Source organism: Homarus americanus, unplaced genomic scaffold (genome assembly GCF_018991925.1).
Source record: "Homarus americanus isolate GMGI-L3 unplaced genomic scaffold, GMGI_Hamer_2.0 scaffold40565, whole genome shotgun sequence".
Taxonomy (NCBI): domain Eukaryota; kingdom Metazoa; phylum Arthropoda; class Malacostraca; order Decapoda; family Nephropidae; genus Homarus; species Homarus americanus.
In genome coordinates, this window is record NW_024735503.1 from 784853 (window position 1) to 805402 (window position 20550).

At 36.1% G+C, this 20550-nt stretch overlaps 2 protein-coding genes across 2 annotated transcripts; one reads left to right on the forward strand and one right to left on the reverse strand.

Annotated features, from left to right (window-relative positions):
• Positions 1–1293: 1293 nt before the first annotated feature.
• Positions 1294–7091, reverse strand: LOC121871175 (26S proteasome regulatory subunit 8). Its single transcript, XM_042373336.1, has 7 exons — positions 7048–7091; positions 5903–6041; positions 5403–5626; positions 5020–5212; positions 4360–4646; positions 3200–3319; positions 1294–1780 (listed from the first exon to the last, which is right to left on the reverse strand). The coding sequence occupies exons 1-7, from the start codon at positions 7063–7065 to the stop codon at positions 1550–1552; spliced, it is 1212 nt and encodes a 403-aa protein (XP_042229270.1). The 5' UTR covers positions 7066–7091; the 3' UTR covers positions 1294–1549.
• Positions 7092–9552: 2461 nt separating this feature from the next.
• Positions 9553–17609, forward strand: LOC121871176 (retinal rod rhodopsin-sensitive cGMP 3',5'-cyclic phosphodiesterase subunit delta-like). Its single transcript, XM_042373337.1, has 5 exons — positions 9553–9705; positions 15908–15970; positions 16567–16702; positions 16964–17085; positions 17322–17609. Exons 1-5 carry the CDS (start codon positions 9665–9667, stop codon positions 17401–17403), a joined length of 444 nt encoding a protein of 147 aa, XP_042229271.1. The 5' UTR covers positions 9553–9664; the 3' UTR covers positions 17404–17609.
• The last annotated feature ends 2941 nt before the right edge of the window (positions 17610–20550 follow it).

Consider the following 20550-nt stretch of genomic DNA (forward strand, 5'->3'; position numbering starts at 1 on the left):
ATTTCTCCATTGTGGGTACTTACTTCATTTACCAGTGTGACCGTTAACACTTTTGAAATATCATCTACATATAATCAGCTCGCCTCGCAATATAAGTGTTACATTTATTTATTACTTAATCATTTACTCTTATTATTGTTTGTACTGTACTACATTTAAAAAAAAGTCTTTGTTTGCACAGTAATGACAAATACTGTACAGTATAATATTTTGTGGCAGCCAAGGCATGGTAATTGATTATGTTTGTTGGTTGGAATAATGAGGAACAATCTTCAGAACGATCCGAATAAGGTGCAAAAACAAATGAATAATTGAACACAAAAATTAGGAAATTGTCGAATACAGTACTACAGCATAATGTCAAAATGTACTGTATACAGTACAGTACAGTATTTACAGTATGTACTATAAAACTGTAAAATAAGTAAACTGAACAGCATGGGTATGTATGTGTGGGATTAGAATGTCAGTATACTGTATTGAGGCAGAGCTGTAACTGTGGCCAGTTGCACTCTCCCTTCCTCCAATGTGACATCACTTCATACAGGCAGCAACCACACACTTCTTTTGAGTCAGTTTGGTGACTGGCTGGATAAACTGTCGTGTATATACTGTACCAGTAAATGTGAGGAATAAATAAAAATAATAATAATAAATAAAAGAAAAAATACTGCATTGCCATTTGGGAATCATTTCACGGGACAAGAGACAGAGAACAGCCGAGAGATATCCCCGTATATCGTGAATTTACAAGTTAAACAATAACAGACCTCACAGCTCAGCCTCACTCGCTCCGAGTGCTTCTGGGTGGCGAGTCGGCTACACAATTACATGCCAGCTCCATGGATATTATTTATTGTTTTCCCTTCATTCAGTAATCATTTCACTTAGCGATAGTTTTTCAGGAACACATCCCAATCACTAAACGAGGGATACCTTTGCTTGTTATAAATAAAGGTAATAGAGATGCATTGTTACATTTAGTGTGTGCCACCCCCTATAACATGCTATGAAAAATATGTGTGTGGGGGGGGGGGAAGCCAAAGCACTAGTCTATTGTCCAAATTTCAAATTCTTAGCTCAGAAGTTCCCAAGATATTGTCCGGACAAGCAAGAAAGATGAAAACAGGGTACACACTTTGTGCAACACCAAGGGACACAATGGGGGAGGATGGATGATGCACTTGTTTAGTTTAGAAATATTATTAACTGTAAATAGCAAGTACAGTATTCATATGACAAAATATATACAGTATATTTATTTAGTAAAATAAAGACCTAGTTTTTTCTGAAAATTTTTATTTTCCAAAGACCTAAACAGATAATCGCTAACCAAATCACAAAATAATTTTAATCTAAAAATGGCATATGAAAAAAATAAGTTGATTAGACAAATAATGTGAGGGAAATCGACATATAAGTAAACAAATATACAATAAATAGAACAAAGATGCATCTTCCCTGCATCCTATAGCTCAAGGTATGGTACATTAAGTTTCAAATGACAAATTTAAAACTACAGTATACAAATCAAAGTAGAAATACTAGTTTATTTCCACAACTTCTTGATAGACATATTCTTTTCACTATCCTTCTGCATCACCTTTGCAACAGCCATCTCAAAATCTTCTTGCGTAACGTGCACACGACGCTCTCGCAATGCGTACATTCCTGCTTCTGTACACACACCTTTCACTTCAGCTCCCGATGCTCCAGGCATCATTTCTGCAATCTTTCGTAAGTTTATTCCTCTTGTCAAGTTCATCTTGCGAGAATGGATCTGAAATATTAATTTAGAAATTTAAATTTTTTCCAAAGACTTCATTCAACTGTTGTTCTTTTGTCCCTCCTAGAAGAATGACTAAGGAAGCAAAGTCCTTGAAAATTTTGGTCAATAACCTCTCCCACTCACAGTGGCAAAACTCAAGCAACAATGTTCTAATTACAGGCAAAAGAATAATGCACATCAGGATAACTATTAAACAAGTGTAGTAGTCACCACTTTCTTGTACTAAACTAGAATAATACAAAACTGTACAGTACTGTACACTCAATTATCTGTAGAAGTCGGGGATCAGGCCTCCTGTATATAGCTGATACCACATTATAAGGGTCAACTAGACCCATAAAGACTTAATTCTGGATACACAAAATATATTAATTAAACACACGACTATACCTTAATATTTTCCATTAACTTCATGTACTGGCTCTTTGCCAGAGCGAAATTTTAAGTAATAAATAATGACAAGCCATGAAGCTTCAAGACTCAAAATACAGGTATCCCTTGATATAATGTATGTATGCTGGATAAACGAGTTTGTTTTAAGTTCCACTTGAGACCTTTTTTTTCTTTAGACTAAAGCAAACAAATAATAATGAAATTTGTTTCCCTTTTCTTTTCTTTCTGAGTGTAAATGTTAGCTTTAATGAATAACTAACATTCTGACACCTCTTTTTCTTAAAAGAATGCGAACTTGTAACTGTTATGCGGTCAACAAGGATGCACTGTGGCATTTGTACACTTTACTATACCAGTACAGTATACAGTAGTGTTCACCATTTTCAATGTATTTATTCTTTACTATTATTTTTACAGGACATAATTAAAGTGGTGAATTTTGTGTGAAAAACCCACTAGTTCCACCAACATTTTTCCTCCCAGGAACATAACCCTCAATAATGCATGTGTCCTACCATTTAATACGTGTTTTTTTTTTAACAAATGAATTTTCAGGAATGCAACTCCTTCATATATCAGGGAATACTTGCTGTTGTTAGACTTAATAGTCAGAGCTTAGCTTGCTGAGAAATTGAGTTTAAAGGCAAATGGAGGAATTTCCTTGAGGCATCCCTTGGCATCAGGTATGTAGGACTCATATCTTGTATCATGAACAGGTTGAGTTAGGATAAGTACTGTATATAACCTCCTCTCTGCCTGGATATTTCTGTACTCTTGTTGGGGTCTTTGCAAGTTGGTAGTTATACAGTTAAACTACTTTGTTTTAGTCAAGCATTACCTCCTTGGTGATAATCTAAGTGTATGAACAGTGGATTCCAAACCCAATTTTATAAGAACTCTGCTACTGTACCTTTTTAAATATGTGAATATAAAATTAAGCAATAAATAATTCTTCAATGGAGCAACCAGACAGATTTAATTCTGTATTCATCCTAAACTGATGTAATGCATACAAACCTTTAGAATGTCTAGCCTAGCCTCTTCATTTGGAGCAGGGAACTCAATCTTGCGGTCAATACGTCCTGGACGTAACAGAGCTGGGTCCAGTATGTCAATACGGTTTGTGGCCATAATAACCTGTTGAGGGAAAAAATACTATGATTTAACTATGATTTTGATTACAAAATTATGGCACTGTTAACTTTTCTTTAAGCCCACAAAGAATTAAGTGTATACTTTCATTTTTATCACACTAAGGGGATAGGGAAAAATATTAACAAACATTGAATCTGGAAGTTGTGAACTCACCTCAAGACAAATAATTCAATATTGTTCTGAAAGACAGACAGATGTCAGGATCTCTCAAGTGAATGATAAAAGTATGAATTTAAGTTTTAAAATGTAAAAAAATTTGCTTATCAGTTTACTTTGAATAAAAAATAAGGGTATGATTTTGAGGTACTGCTCAGCATATTCTTGGAGTTAAGAGATAGGGGAGGGGGTCATATCAAGGCCGTGTTCAGCATATTACAGAGATGGGTGCATAATTTTAGATTGACAGGGAAAGGGAAGTAGTAGGGGGTAGATTATCTGACAATTGGTTGTCAAGTGTGAACAATGAACAGAATAATGAAAACATGAGATGAAAACTCAAATTCTCTGGAAGTACGTGAAAAAGATGAATGAGAATAAGTTAATAAACCAAATGTATGTGGAATGGGTGAGTTGAAAGGAAAATGGGGAAGAGACTGTAATTCATGTGGAAGGTCAGAGTAAAAATACAGTACAGGCTGAACCTATATCAAAGGCAACAATAGAAGAAATCCTGACTTCTGTCTACATTACTGCAATAATATACAGCTCCTCCCCGACTTACGACGTGGTTAGGGACCCAAATCCAGGTCGTAAGTCGAAAATGCTTAAATGATATAGAAAATCTAAAATGGGTGTCTCTTTAACTCTCACTTTTAAGCTTGCCAGCCATTTTAAAGTGAATTACATTTCAAAAATTTTGTCTGTGTGCTGACGTTGGGACTCGAAAATACGTAATTTGACCAAATTTTGGTACGACTGAGGCAAGTCGTAAGTGCGGGTGGTCGTAAGTCGGGGAGGAGCCGTAATGTACTTATTAAAATACCTTCATGCAGAGGAACTTCGTGCATTCATAAATACAATACCTTGATGTTTTTGGTGGCCTCAAAGCCATCCAGCTGGTTCAGTAATTCCAACATCGTTCGCTGTACTTCAGAGTCGCCCCCACTACCCGATTCAATGCGAGAAGATCCAATAGAGTCAATTTCATCCATAAAAATAATAGAGGGAGCATGTTCACGAGCCATCACAAAGAGTTCTCTCACCATTCTTGAACCTTCGCCGATAAATTTCTGAACTAGTTCTGAACCTGAGACACGAATGAATGTACAGTCTGTGTGGTGTGCTACAGCTCGGGCCAGCAAAGTTTTACCTGAAAGAAGTACATTTAATTGCCCAAATTAAATTTTTATGGAAAGTACATAAAGTACAGTATTTTATCCTAGACTGATTCCACCTATGGGTCTTACTAATTGGTTAATCAATTAAAGTTTTGACTAAAATGGTGGATACTGGTTGCATCGTGGAGGTGGTCATGGGGTTAACGAAGGAAATTTGAGATTGGTTATTCTTCATAAATTTTAAGTTATATTTTGTGATCAATTACAAAGACCATTACTGTATACATATAGGCAACATAAATATTGTGTACCAAACATACTACAAAATGCCACCGACAATATTTTCAATTCAGAAAACAGGTTAGTCGATTCTTCAGATTCAACAAAAGCAAATATGTTCTTTACCTGTCCCTGGAGGTCCATACAGCAACACACCCTTAGGCTGAGCAATACCCAAGGCATCAAAGAGTTCAGGATGTTTAACAGGAAGCTCTATGACTTCTTTGATCTCCTTGATTTGCTTATCAAGACCACCAACCATCTCATATGTAGAATCAGGCACCTTCTCAACCATCATCAGACTCACCAGTGGATCAACCTAAATGGGAGAGTCAAAGTAAATGTAAAGAAGTTTTACAATTGACTATTATTTTTATCTCTGAATATCAATAGTGCATTGCTTTAGTTTACAATTAAAGTATCCTTTAATGTGGGATTGATTCCAAAGCTAACATTAAATAATCATTGTAAATTCTTAAATATATATACATATATATATATATATATACCTTATTGGGTAGAATTTTATGAAGAGTATATGAATCGTTCCGTAGTGCCACTCTGGCATTGGCTGTGACCTGATTGATGTCAATGTTTTTATCAAGGTCAACAACAAACTTGCCCTCTGGATGAACCTTAACTAACACCTTCTTCTTGTCCATTGGCTTCACTACTTCCCCTACATAAGAGCCCTGCTCTTGCAGCAGCTGAAGCTCCTCACGAAGTAGGCGAACTGTAATATCCAAGGAAACACACATAACAGTTAATGTATGCAGGCAAATTCTTTTGGTGAAAAAATTAATAAGTTCAATATGGTACTTAGAAATGCAATAAATCTTATATAAAATTTGTCTACATTTGCAAGATCTTCCCTAATTCTCTCTCTCTCTCTGCTATACCCATGCCATTTATATGAAGACCACAATCTCCTCCTCATTGAGCACTTACTGCATATTCTACCATATATAGGTTATAAAAATATAAGCAAAAATGTCAAGAAAGCATTTACCTTTTGCATTTAACTCATTGCGTTGAGCCTGCAGTCTTCTGAGGTCCTGCATTTTCTCTGATATAATAACTTGTAGATTTTCTGTCTTGTGAGTATAGTAAGGCTTGTAGCCCTCACCTTTCTTGTTTTCCACCTCCATCTGTAAAAATTACCATACAGCATTCTATGATCAGTAGCTATGGTAGACTCCAACTGTATGAAAGCACCGTAGAACAGATGATGACTCTTTAATATTATACATGTTTCAGTGTCAATAAATAAAATAGGAATAATGTTCTGAACATGACAAATTACGTAATTCATTTAAATCAGCAATGACTATGTTTAATGGTTATTAACATTAAAGAGACAGTGGTCACTTACAACTTGTATCTCAATAAAAATAGTTCAAGCGTGGCTGAGGATGGATATACAATTTCTGGAGTGAAAACTATCCACAATTTTTATAATTAGTTTCTGGGGTGAATGTAGGCTATTCACTGCATATAAAACTTTTTATTTATACAAAAGTTTCTATTATAGCTGGTCAAGGTGCACAACATTGGTAAGAATTAACATAATTACAGTACTTCTTGAGTCAATACTGGGCTATTGGGGTTGTTGCTCGAGGATACAGTGGTAATGCAAGCACCTTTCACGACTGTCCTGGGTTCAATCCCCAGTCCAACACAAATATGAGAAGGGTGTTATCCAGTGTGACCTACGTGTGACCTACTAAACATTTACTCTTGTATAACACTGGACAATAAAGGCCATAATAAAATATCAAAGAACAGACCAACAGCCCGAATAGCTAGTCAGCTGACAAGCGATGAAATAATTTAATATACTGTAGAAGGAACTATTTTACAATAAAGTTTTAAGAATCTGTTGTTATTTCAAATACAAACTATCGTCAGTGTAGGGAAGGTTCCTTAATCCGGTAATTTTAGAAATACTATAATGAAATCCGCGACCAATAAAGGTACCCATAACGACAAACGATGCACTGATCGTTATCCCCACATTTTAAGGTAAAAGCAATAACAGCACAGTTCCTGTCACTTCCACTATATCAATTTAACTTTTCATTATCCTTTCCTCTAACCTATAACAAGTATATACAGAGAATATTAATAATATACAGTGAGAGCATCACTGTTTACCTTCTCCGCCGTCCCCATTTTGCCTGTCACTGGTTATAGTCGACTTCATATAATAAATTCTGGGATTTTAATTCAAAAACAAATTTAATATACTATATTTATAACTCAATTGCATAAAATTATGACTAAATTTGGTAATAATTAGTTTCATCAAGCCACAAGCTAAAATATTACCTGATATACATGATTAAGTCAACGCTTGATACACGTTCAACCCGCACAACACACTGTTAAAAATGTACCACGAACTAAACCATAAATCTCTTCATATTTTCTAAGTTAATCAACCCCAACAAAAATTACACTATCAATTCTAAATTAAGTTATCTTTGGTTAGGTTTGTGTCAAGTTATCATAAAGCAAATAACATTTATTAAATCGTTTCGGGCTGTTGGTAAATTCTATGTTGCGCACTGTTGGCAAGTACTAGGCATGTACTTATTGCACTGGCTTTTGAAATTAACCAGTGGCGAAGAGGATAAAGGTAAACTTAAAAAAAAAACTACACCATAGAAAACTTAGATACTACCTTAGATAAGATCTTGTTTGTTATGCATCTGTAATATAAATAATTAAGGATTGTCGAGACCAATACTACTTTTATCCTCTTCACCACTGTACAGTACACCAACTCCATCCTTCACTCTTATATTTTTTCTTTGGTTGAGTCCAGGTTTTACGGCTTACAACCAAAGTGGGCTATGTGCATTTCGTAAGCACATCTCTTGTTGGTGCCACTGTAGTATACGGACTACTGGGATATTTACAGTTGTAGCGTCTATTAACCCAACCTAACCTAACTTAATGTAATATAGCTTAACCTAACCTTTCTTAACTTAACCTAACCTAAGGTAGGTTGGGTTAATGGATGCTACAGTGTAAATATACCGGGAGAAACAACTCCAGCTCGGTAGACCGCACACTATAGGAGCTTACGCTCTTGTTAGTGTTACTTTATCCTCTTCACTACTGATCGGCTCGTTAGCCGCTTGAACGATCGGTCACGTCTCTGTTACACACTGTTGGCAAGTACTGGGCATGCACCGGCTCCTGAATGTATCTGAACCTGCTCCACTGTTGGTCAAGTATGGTCTTGAAACAGCTCACACTCTGTGCCGTCACAACACTCTCTGGCATATTGTCCCACGAGTTCACAACTCTCACTCTGAAAAAGTTTCCCCTCACAGTTTCCTGGACTTGCGGCTTCTTCAACCTTGAGCTGCGACCCCTCGTGGGGCGAGCGTCCGTCAGCTCCAGGTAAGGGCACTCGAATGAGTAGTGCCCGTCTGTAGTGCAAGCTAGGCAAGTGCAGGCGCTCTAATCTCTCTGGGTAGCTCAGGTGCCGAAGTGCAGGCACCACTCTGGTGGTCCTCCTTTTGGACATTTTTAATCAACTGACAGTCCCAAGCATATCTCGGGTGACCAGACGGGGTGACAGTACTCCAGTCGGGGAAGCACCTCTCTCTTGAAGATAGTTACGAAGGACGTACCGTCTAGATATCTGAACATCCTTATAAGCCCCAATAATTTAGTTGATTGGTTCACCTTCTCACAATGGCCCGAGAACTTCAGTTCATTGTCAACGTACACACCTAGGTCCTACTCGCATTCAGTCCCAATGCGGTTTCTTCGTCCCGTTGGGACATGTGATAGGCCTTCTTACCGTTGATACATCCCAGGTGCAGTAGAATCTTAGTTTCTTCGACCATTCTTGTCATTGAGATCAGCTCTTCATAGTATAGGTTTTAATGGCATCGTCTATTTGTACTCCCAGCATATCACAAACAACTACACTACTTGTCACGGGTACACATGACGATTTCGTGCCATTAATCAGGCGATCGTAAAGAAAGTATCCACGTCTATACCCTTCCAGTTGCCTTTCATGCGTGTCGAGTCTTTGTCGATCGTTCCCGGGTCCAAATATCTTTGAGTAAATAGGCGTAGTACCCTCGTGGCATACTCTCTAGTACTGGTCAGGCTCACTATACTCTATAATTGTGCGTATGTCGATACAGACTATACTACTACGCTAGCTAGTTGTAATAACAACAACAATGATAATAGTAATAATAAGACTGTAGTGATGAAATTAACAATAATGTCAATTATAATAAAGAGGAAGAATGTGGATTTCTGGTAGGGATCAATGTGTAAGTGGGACGCCAGATATCTACATAATAACCAATCGACCTCCTGGAGATTGCTAATACTTAAGAAAGGTCATCTGTGAAATAATCAATATAGTATCCTGTCCGTGTTACTCACCTATGTGTTTTTATTTTCATAGGAATGTGTAGACTTTTGAGAAACGATTAGATTAACATTCTATGATGGTTTACAGAGGTCTGAAAATAAATTAAAAAGTTATAAGTCAGTTCGCTATAATATCAATTAATGATATCTAATTAGATGAATTACGGGATATACAGAAGTTCATCCCTGTTCTAATCTTGGCAATATTATAGTATTTATTGAAGTAAATAGACAATCCGGACCAACTGGAAGACTCGTTCTGTAGGTCAGTCGAGGATGAGACTGTGAGGGACACGGTGGAGTACAACTTGTCGTCCAACTTTTACATTCCTCCCTCGCTAGTGTTCTTCTTCAAATCAAAATGCCATCGAGATCTGAAGATATTTTACAAGGGTTTAAAATGTATCCTTTACCAAACTGATGGTTGTGTTTTTTGTGGTTAAAGTCGTGATGGAAGTGAGGCAGAGGTCTGGTTGCTAGGGGTGACGCTGTAAACACACTTATGCGTGAAGCAAGGTGGCCAATGTTACCAGGAAAATTATGATTGGAATTGTTAGATATTATATTCACTTAGTATTTCCATGAAAACAATCAAGCCAAACCTTAAGCAGTGTACCAGTATTAAAGTAGCTTTGTAAAGGTATTGTTTGGTTGGTTCTAGGCCGCTGTAAAATGTGTTCTTTTTGGCCATGTTTATAGTATTTTCCAACATTGGACATATCATGTGTGGCTCCATTTATCGCCACATCTACATGTCCTACAATTAAGCTCTGATACTTTTCTAGGTTAATATTAACGACTGGCCCGCCGAAGCATTATTAGTTTTGATGTTTATTTTCTTACTATATTTTCATCAGTGAGGGTAAAGTTATCGTTTCGGGTATCTAACGAATTTTAATATATATATATATATATATATATTGCTAGGAAGTTAGGTAAGGTTAGGTAGGTTTCTATGGTTAGGTTCTGCCACTTGGTTTTTTCTCAACTCAGGTTAGGTTAGGTTAAAATTATAAATAATCACCTTTTAACATAAGCTACGACAGTGTCTACTATAAAACACAGTGAAATTGTGGTGTTTATATAATCGTTTTCTATTAAAATTCGCCGGCAGGTCAGTCATCAATAATTACCCTTATCTATTTTCGCATCCAGTGTTTTCATCCACTTTTTATATATGCATCTTTACACGTGTGTAATGGATTTCTTATACTTGTGGTGCATGACATCAGAAAGGAATATCCCAGGTTCATATTTTCTGTCCCTTTCATGGTTTTGAATGTTTCAATGAGATCTGCCTGGTCAATATTTAGAAGTTGCCACCACCTAATTGACTTTTGGAAATGGGTTTTTATAGTGTAAATTATTGTGTTAAATACAAATTTGACCTTCCTTTCCGTTGGAAATGAGCAGTAGTTGAGATATTGAAAAAAAAAAAAAGGTGGAAGGTCAAACAGTGTATAAACCTAAAAAAAAAAAATTAAAAAACCTGACCTAATCTCACCTCACCTACCTACTTAACCTAACCCCTCGTGTGTAAGAAACTTACCTTAAGAGATACAGGATAGAGTGATGCGACTTGAATGAGGAAGTGGTGTCTTCATAAGTGTCCGTCTATTATCACAGTACTGTACCATACATGGTGATCTACACAGTATTAATACTGAATTACATCTCGGACACCTTACAGGTAAAACAAAAACACAGCGAGCCCTAAAATTGACAACAGCTGCTGCTTCATTGTCCAAAATGCACTGAGTAATGCAGCAGTCAGCCAATGTACATCCATCTCACACACACACACGCCATCGTCCAACTGGCCGTGAACACTGATTAGTGCACGAGTATTACGTCACATCGGCACTCACGCTGATTGGCGTGCACGACTATGACATCATATCACCACTCGTGCTGATTGGCCAAATACAGTATTATAAAATAAAGTTATAATAACTGATCAGAGGTAAAGAGGTTTAAAGTAAAAGTATACAAAGAAAATGGCCAGTAGGCTGTGGCCCCGATGCCTTTGGAGTTTCAGCCAATTGACAAAACCCGTCACTGAATTATGTTTGATATTAGTAAGAAGGAACCAGTGCATATTGCATAATATTTGTCAATATGCCAAATATGCAGATGCCAAAGCATACGTGTTGATTCTTTAATAAGCCAAAGCTGTTTTTACAATATACTGTACAGTACTTCTTTCCCACTGGAATAGGGTTCAGTGAATTTAGATTAACAATAAATGTGTAAATATAAAGCAAGTTTGCGGATGACACCAAAATAGAGCGGCAGATTAATTCAGGGCAGGATGCAAATGCACTACAGGTGGATTTAAATAAACTGTGGGAGTGGTCAGAAAAATGGCAAATGAAATTCAACACCAGCAAGTGCAGCATACTGAATATTGGAAGAACAAATACTCTCAATGTATACAGCCTTAACAACATCAACCTAGAGGATTCGACTTGTGAAAGAGACTTAGGGGTACTTGTAAGCCCTGACCTACGGCCTAGAAAACAGTGCGTAAATGATCGAAATAAGGCAAACAGAGTATTAGGTTTTATATTTAGAAGTGTATGTAATAAGAGTGCAGAGGTCTTATTGCAACTATATCTTGCGCTAGTCAGGCCGCACCTCGATTATGCGGTTCAGTTCTGGTGCCCCTATTATAGAATGGATATCAATTCACTGGAGTCGGTGCAGCGAAGAATGACGAAAATTATTCCGGGACTTAGAAACCTTGCATATCAAGACATTGTAGGTTAAAGAGACTAAACTTGCAGTCCCTAGAAAGACGAAGAGTGCGGGGAGATATGATAGAAGTATTTAAGTGGGTGAAAGGAATCAGTAAAGGGGATATAGATAAAGTTCTTATAATATCCGAGCAGGATAGGACTCATAGCAACGGATTTAAGTTGGATAAGTTTAGGTTTAGGAGGGAGATAGGAAGGAACTGGTTCACAAATAGGGTGGTGGACGAGTGGAACAAGCTTAGCAACTTTGTAGTAAGTGCTGAAACGCTGGAAAGTTTTAAAAGGAGACTAGATAGATTCATGGATGATAGAGAGTGGTAGTAACTTTCGACAGGAGCTGCCATGCACAGGCCAATCGGCCTATTGCAGACTCCTTATTTTCTTATGTTGTTATGATTTCAATATACAGATACTGTACACTTTGTCTGATCCAATGAAGAATTCCAGTTAATGTTTTGGTAATAGTTTAAAAGGCCCTTTGAAGTGGAACAAAGGTACAGATTTGATAAAAGTCAACCATGAAACTCTCTATTGATTTTGATATGGAAAACAAGAAATATAAGAATTATCTTCATCATTTTCATCAGAAATGTATATTTTTCAAGTTTTTCACTTTTCTATTTCACTTAAAAAAATCACTTTTGATCACACAAAGTGGGCAGGGCTTTGAAGTACAGTAGTATATGGAAATTGTGCAGTTAAAATACAAACAACACTGACAAAACCAAACCTAACATAACCTAATTACAGTAGGTATTACAGAAAATTTTACAGTGTAATACTTTAACAGGTGCCCGGGATAAGAAACCTGCAAATGAAAAGATCAGAAAAATATTAGAGCAAAGTATTTATAAATTTTAATCTCTGTCTCCTTATATTCAAATCAATATAGAGTTCCGTGGTTGACCTTTAATGAATCCTAACCAGAACAAATTTAGGGGAAAAATCTTTATACTAGAAGAAAGTTTTTTCTTGCCTATGAAATATCCAGAAAAGGTGGGAGGAATTTCATCATTCCTAAAAAGAAATTCATTATGTTTATATATATTATTTTAAGAATAAAAAGTCTGTTCATACTTTGATGCCATTTTTCCAGTTTAACTATTGGCAAGCTTACCACGGATCAATTTTAATGCTCAACAACTGAACACTTCCCAGAACACACTCTTACTTACTTGACCTAACAACCTAACCTGAAATAATAATGCACTTCCACCCTAGGATAGGTATGTTAGGCTAGGTAGGTTTCGTTTGTTTACCTTGTTTTCAAAAAATCCTCGGTCTGTTGTCGTGTGTATGATGGATTGATAAGATAATGTTTGTGTGAAATTCTACCCAGTACAAAATCTCCAAACTAATAATAAAGAAATTGCTGTGAAACCTTGTTATTTTTGTTTTATATACTGTTCTGTACAGTAGTCCTTCGCCAACAGCGGGGTCAGGTTCCTGAAAAACACCGTGGTTGGCAAGACTAATGATTTATGGAAAATAGGAGGTTAGGTTACACAGCCATGGATAACATTTGTCAAAGCCTAATTAAGTTGCCTGTTCCTTTATTAAACAGTACCTATATTGTACATCTAATTAAATTTGAGTCAAATACATTTACAGTAATATAAAGTAGCTTAATTTAAATAAAGTAGTAATATAAATTTTACAGTAAGGTGGTATTTAGCTTTACAGTATTGAGGACAGTGATGTGGAGAGAAAGGTGGTTGCTACAAGGAAGAGGTGGGCAGAGACCCATAGCACACCCCACTGATGATATATTCTCACCACTTGCTAGTCTATCAAGCAAGTAAACTTTCTTTTCTAATATTATTATGTTCCTTTCCCTTCTCACCTTTATCACTAACACTCAATGAGCAATTAGGGGCAATAGTTAAGGGCAAATTTATTGTTATTACAATAGAAAATAAGTGAGAGAATTTGGAGCAGTACATTACATCAGCACACTGCGAGATCACAACACCGAGAGAGCAGTGGTGGGAGGTGGGTCATTGTGCACAGCAATAGATTAGACTGCGGAGGGATAGAGACACAGCACTAATCCATGAACACATAAAACTAAATGCTGTGGTTGGTGAAATGGTACAATATACAGAGTGAAAACTGTGGATAAATGGAATGCATGGTTGATGACGGTTTACTGTATTATTAATACTGTACAAAAAAGAATTTATAATAGTCAATACCAAAATGTTAAAAAGTTGCTCTGTTTTTTCATGAGTATGGAACAAAAGCATTTATGGACATGAAATGATTATTTGTCTGTCTTTTAATGCTCATAATGCTCAGGTAAACAGTTGAGAATGACAGATTCATGTTCAGGATAAAAAAAAATATATATATATATATACAGTATATGAAAAACAAAGTAGGAAAGTTACAATTTCTCCATATTTCTTTTGGGTATTGTATTGAATGGGTAAGAAATAAATTATTCCTATAGAATTTTTGCCAAAAGATGCTCCTTCTCACAGGGACATGTTGTAAATTACAGTACAATATTAACAATACTTTAATGTTAGGATATATAGATTTAGTATTTTACCAGTCAGTTACAGGTGTCACACAGAGTTCGAATAATACTGTACATTAATTGGGAACTAAAAAATAAATGGCTATAATACTGTACTGTACATGTATGTATATAATTGAGGATGAAAATGTGCATGTGTTCACTATAGCAAGTGTAAGTCAGGTAAATAAAGTGATAGGTGGGAATATGTACCCAAAAGGTAAAACAAAACTTTGTGTTTTAGTTCAAGTTTTATTTACTTGACTTTAATTGATTGGTTAGGCAAAACTTATATTGAGGCTTGCAGTAAATATGCCACATCTCGACATGCTCAAGCAAATTAAAACAAATCATCATTGTACATTGATACGGTATAGCTTAATTGATTTCTTGTTACATTGAAGTATCTAGTACATATACCATACAAGGATGACCCTCTTCCCCCAATCCTACCCCAATCTCTAGCTGTTGCTGATATGGCGAGCAGGCACACCAACTTATGATCATGCAATGGGAATCATATCAAAGCATTTCATCTCACGTTTCAAATTGTAGCGACGGAAAATCTAACAATACTACTGTATTTGGGGGGACTGTACATGTTGGAAATCTTGAAATAAATTTTGCTGGTCATTGTATAGCATATGTTATTCCCTTGACTGGATTTGTCAATGCTGTACTGTACTGGACTTTCACGTGTTCACAGTACAGGACTGGATTTTCTTGTCTTTACCCATATTTTTTTTCTATAACATTTAGTGACAGTGGTCCAGGTTAATCAGTTACTTAACAGAAAATCTTTGTGTGAGAAAACTTATATCCTACTTAAACACTACCCAATTCATGTGAAGAAATTGCACTACGTATTTACATTACAATCAAGTAGTATCCTTAGTTTTTTCCTTATTTTTTTCGTAACTAAAAACACTCGTTCCCCCCATCTGACAATGACACCATGCTTGTTTGTGATTTAATTGTTAATACAGGAGCAGGAAATGTTCATAAATATTAATTATTCCATTTTATACTCGCAAATATACAGCATTTCTAGATTTTCTTTTTATTGATGATGACTACAGTACTTCTTTCTAACATTTAGAATATCCCAGAAATGGACAAGAATAATTTCCAATTTTCACAGTGTTAGTTTGGCGATACACACAAATATTTCCCAGTGTTTTCCTGTCCATACACATGAACACTTAAAAGTTATGTTACATTTGATTAGAGAGTATGTTATGTATGTTACCGTACTTAAATGGATAAAAAAATATATTTTTTTTGTGCTATTTCATATTTAGTTACATCCTTAACACACTCACTACAGCAATTGGATGAACCTTCGAGATGCAGACAGCGGCAAAGTTCTCTGGCAGGGCACAGATGATTTGTAAGTTTTTTTATCTGCAGTACATTACTGTACAGTATGTACTGTCTTTTACCTGTTTTGAAGCAGGCTGTGTAGATCAGCAGTGCCCAGTAGCCCAACCGTGTCCAGGCTGTAGGCTGGGGAAGTTATTTTTCATGTCCATTTGCCTGGCAGACAATCTAATATTTTGAAAGGAACACCTAGATGGGAATTTGTCAGGTGCAGCAACACCCCTCCTTCCCATACCTGTTTAACCAGGGAGGTCCCTCAACAGGCCGCTTGTCTTCAGTGTACCAGGAATAGTGACCTATATCAGGGGCAGGTAATTTATCCCTACATGAAGATGTCAACCTGCCTCTTAGTCAGTTGTTGTCAAGTTGACAACATTTCAAAGGAACCTCCAAGTAGAGGGGCTGAAGACATGTGGTGACAGGATCTCTGGGGTATCAACAAAACTCGTGGGTATTTCCCCTATATGTATTGTCGGTTATGCGAATCGGCAGATTTGGGGTATACCTGTAGTATACTGTATGTTAGTGTTTGGTTACTTCCTAAACAAAATGAAGAAAAGCAAGTTGTCTGTCAAACCAAGAATAATATTCCAAATCCTTTTGCAGCACCAACCCAGACGTAGAACATGAAGCTCGAGTTCCTAGGAAAATCCTCAAATGCCGAGCCATCTCACGAGAAATTTCCTTCTCTTCTGTCCACTCCATGGAAAAGTTCAGGCTCGAGCAACGAGTGTACTTTAAGGTAACAATTAGTACAGTTGAGACAAGTACATTACGTCCAAACCATGCAAGCAGTAGCAGCAGTATATCCAACTCAGACTTTGTGATTTATTTCTCCCCTGAAACCAACATCAGTTGCCCTCCCATTGAGGACTTTTTTTTGTCTATATCTGCATCTTTGTAGAATCAAATTAACTGTATACTATTTAAGGTTTTGTCATTATATCATTTACTCCTCATAAAAATGTATTCTGTGTATGCTAACAGGGTTATTTGATTTCAGGATAGAATGCTTGAAGAATGGTTTTTTGAATTTGGTATAGTAATTCCCAACTCAACAAACACATGGCAGAGCTTGATTGAGGCTGCTCCAGAATCCCAGATGATGCCTGCACAGGTGTTAAGGTGAGGACCAAAGTATGAAATACGTGTTTGTAAATACTGTACTATACAGTATTGTTCTCTTCCTGTATGGTCAGGTAGCCTGTAATGTTAATACATACAGTATATTTGAAATATAGACAGTAATCATGTCAGTGCACTATCATGAAACACGTACATGTACTGTGCGGATATATTTTTGTGTAATTAAGGTGCCATATATCTGTGGCTTTTTTTCTGATATTAACTTCTTTTTTCAGTGGAAATGTTATAATAGAGACAAAATTTTTTGATGATGACTTGTTGGTGTCAACATCAAAGGTTCGTCTCTTTTATGTTTGATGCTGTACCAGCTTCACCTCTGAGATTTCAAAATTATCTACAACAAACAATCCAGAAGTCAACAAACTTACAATGGATGATGATCTTTTCTGGCACACTGAGGTCATTATCATTTTTACAGCTGACTCCAATGACATATCTCGACTTTTACAGTTTTGAGTGTTATGCTCTTCTTCAGGAAATTTGACATTTACTATTTTTTTTTTCACCACATTTTGTCAATCATATATATTAGTTGTTTCTAATTCACAGAATATATGTGTTTATTGAAGTTTGTTTTGATATATACAGTAATAGGTTATTTTGTGGTGTGTAATGCCACATTCCTGAAGAGTGATAACCTTATGGAAAGGGGGATATTGGTCCTCTGAATATACTGTACTGCCAGGACCTTTATTGTAATGTGTCTTGAAATGCTTCTTTCTGGTCAGTTAAAACCTTGTATTTAAGACTGTTATGCTCCAGTAAGCATATTATGCATAACAGTATTATAATTAATGAGCAATATGTTTAAAGACAAAATCATAGTGATTAAAAGAAGTCATTATTTGAACCATAATATGACTGATTGAGAGGACCATCATGCGATATGAATCGTCAGGCTTTAGACATTGTATTGGACACAGTATAAAGGGTTTAAGATGATAATGAAAACTGATCAAATTTTAATAAATATCATAACTCTTGGTGATTAGCTGCTGGAGACTTGTTGATGGATGTTATCATTTCTTGATCATTCACTCCAAAGGAAGCAGTTGTAAACATTAGAATAAGAGATTATTTATTTTAGTTGTTATGTCTTTTATGGAAATCATATTTTGTACCTCTTTATCACCACACCAAAAGGTAATTGATGCAAATGATTAACATATGAAAAGTTCTTCCTTCCATAATTAGTCCACCTCTTTAAAGAAACAATTTGATTTACTAAATATTTATATTATATTGGTCTGGTGAATGTATAATCTGTCCTTTGAGTATAATATATATATATATATATATATATATATATATATATATATATATATATATATATATATATATATATAATATATATATATATATATATATATATATATATATATATATATATATATATATATATATATATATATATATATATATATATATATATATATATATATATATATATATATATATATATATATATATATAAATATTAATATTGAGCATAATCTTTTGGCAAATTAATTCAAGCTGAAATGTGATATAAGTTATATACAGAAGGCTGCATGTGCATGCATTTATTTTTTAAGAGAAAAAATATTGAAAAAGCCTTTATAGTTCATCATAGCACTCCTCGCACTAGCTGCATTAACTTGGCTCACTGCACAAGCAATTAAGAACCTTCTGCTCTTCAAGATGTGTGTTGACTGTCACAAGAAGGTATAAGCAGCTAAAAAAATCATTTTCATCATCATCCTCCTCATCATTAGCATCACTAATCATCAACATGTAAACTCTTCCACATTTGGAGCAGAGGAGTGTGTGTAGATTTTCACAAACTATCTGGCTGTTTCATGCATAAACAGGTTATTGTTTGCACAAAGAAATGAAAAGTACAGTAGTCAGTGAGGATGAGTTTGCTTCATCAAGTGCTGTACACTGAGAGAATGCCAGAGGAGGGAAACAAGAAGAGAACATAGAAATACAGGGAAAAAGGGTTAGCTGAGCTAAGGAGAAATGGTAGAAGATAGAGTACGAGGAAATGACAGTTGTTGGAAAGTTTAAGGATGCGTGTCACTGGTTGTTGGTTGATGTGAATGATTTAATTCAAGTATCATATGACTCGTCAGAAAGGTAATTTGAAGTTTTTGGATTGTGTGACACAGTTGTTGTAAGGTACAGTAGAACGTCAATATAACGCGAGATATGTTCCAGGAGAGGTCGCTTTAAAGTGAACTCGCACTAAATCGAAATGTTGTTTCAATGGAATAATTAGTTGGGTACTTGAGAGAAACAAAAAAGACTTTTATTAACTCATAAATATGAGAAAAATATATGGTGTAATGATATATATGCAGCAAGCACTCCCCGCAGTCGAGTTGAAAGCTGGACGGTACTGTTACTGCATGGTACTGCACTGTACTGTCTGCTGCCTCGCGTCACTGGCCCTCCCCCTGCACTTTCACTTTCCTCTCAATTTAGTTTTTCAATACTTTATGCTATCAAAAATAGTTTTTCACCCATCTTTAGTTAAGTAAGTCATCCTCTGAAGATGCAGAGCCCAACTCGGCAAGTTCATCATCTACATCACTGTCTGGTGGTGTGGCTGTGGAGGCATCTGACACGCGGGAAGCACTGGATGACAGCAGTGTTTGCCAGTTAATGATGTAGTGGCTGGCCTCTTGGACATAGTGGCGATGGTTGATGCATGTGGTGGAAGGCGTGTCACACAGTACAGGTATATCCGTTCACTAGAGCGTCAGCTCGAGAACCGAGGATGCTGGAGGGTGGCGGGCAGCTTCGTAGCTGCCCAGAGAGGTGTCTGGCAGGAAACATTAGGTGCGAAACTTAAAATATTGTTTCCATATGACGCGCCAGATTTGATTCTCGTAAAATAGAAAAGATTTGCTTTAAATTGATGCATTGTCCTAAATTTTGGGTGTCACTTTAAATCAATAACTTTAAATAGATTCGCGTTAAATTGACGTTCTACTGTACAAGTAATATGAAGTTGTTTTCTTTATAATGTGGTAGATTTTTTTCTTCTTCTCTCTTAGATAATGTTGAATAAAGTTCTTGGATGTGCAGCACAGTTGTTGGAAGATTAGAATATATAGAGTGTGAAGAACATATGGAAGATATGGTTACGTGAAATTTCTAGATTGTGTGGCAGACGAGAGAAGTGGTGACTGTGAATAGGTGAATGTGGCCAAAGAATCTAAATACTACCTGTCTCTATGTGTGACTCAGCCTTCTTATGTTGTCACTAGGTAGAATGGGTACACCTTTATGCTATTGTTGTTGCTGTTTCACCATTTTATATATTTAAACTTGCCTTTTCATCACTTCATTTCCTTCAGTACCTTTACACCACATCAGTTGCCTCTTAAAATATGCAGGGAATATGGACAATCTTATGCTGCAAGGGCCCAAGCATCTCCAAAAGTGAATCCTCAATAC

What these genes read in the sequence shown, in the direction of transcription:
- LOC121871175 (XM_042373336.1), bottom strand. An exon ending in ATAAAATTCTACCCAATAAG is followed by an intron (nt 5,213 to 5,402) that starts GTATATATATAT and finishes TCTCCCATTTAG; the next exon opens with GTTGATCCACTGGTGAGTCT. An exon ending in GTATGGACCTCCAGGGACAG is followed by an intron (nt 4,647 to 5,019) that starts GTAAAGAACATA and finishes TACTTCTTTCAG; the next exon opens with GTAAAACTTTGCTGGCCCGA.
- LOC121871176 (XM_042373337.1), top strand. Translation starts at nt 9,665, where the DNA reads ATGCCATCGAGATCTGAAGATATTTTACAAGGGTTTAAAAT. An exon ending in AGCAACGAGTGTACTTTAAG is followed by an intron (nt 16,703 to 16,963) that starts GTAACAATTAGT and finishes ATTTGATTTCAG; the next exon opens with GATAGAATGCTTGAAGAATG. An exon ending in ATGCCTGCACAGGTGTTAAG is followed by an intron (nt 17,086 to 17,321) that starts GTGAGGACCAAA and finishes TTCTTTTTTCAG; the next exon opens with TGGAAATGTTATAATAGAGA.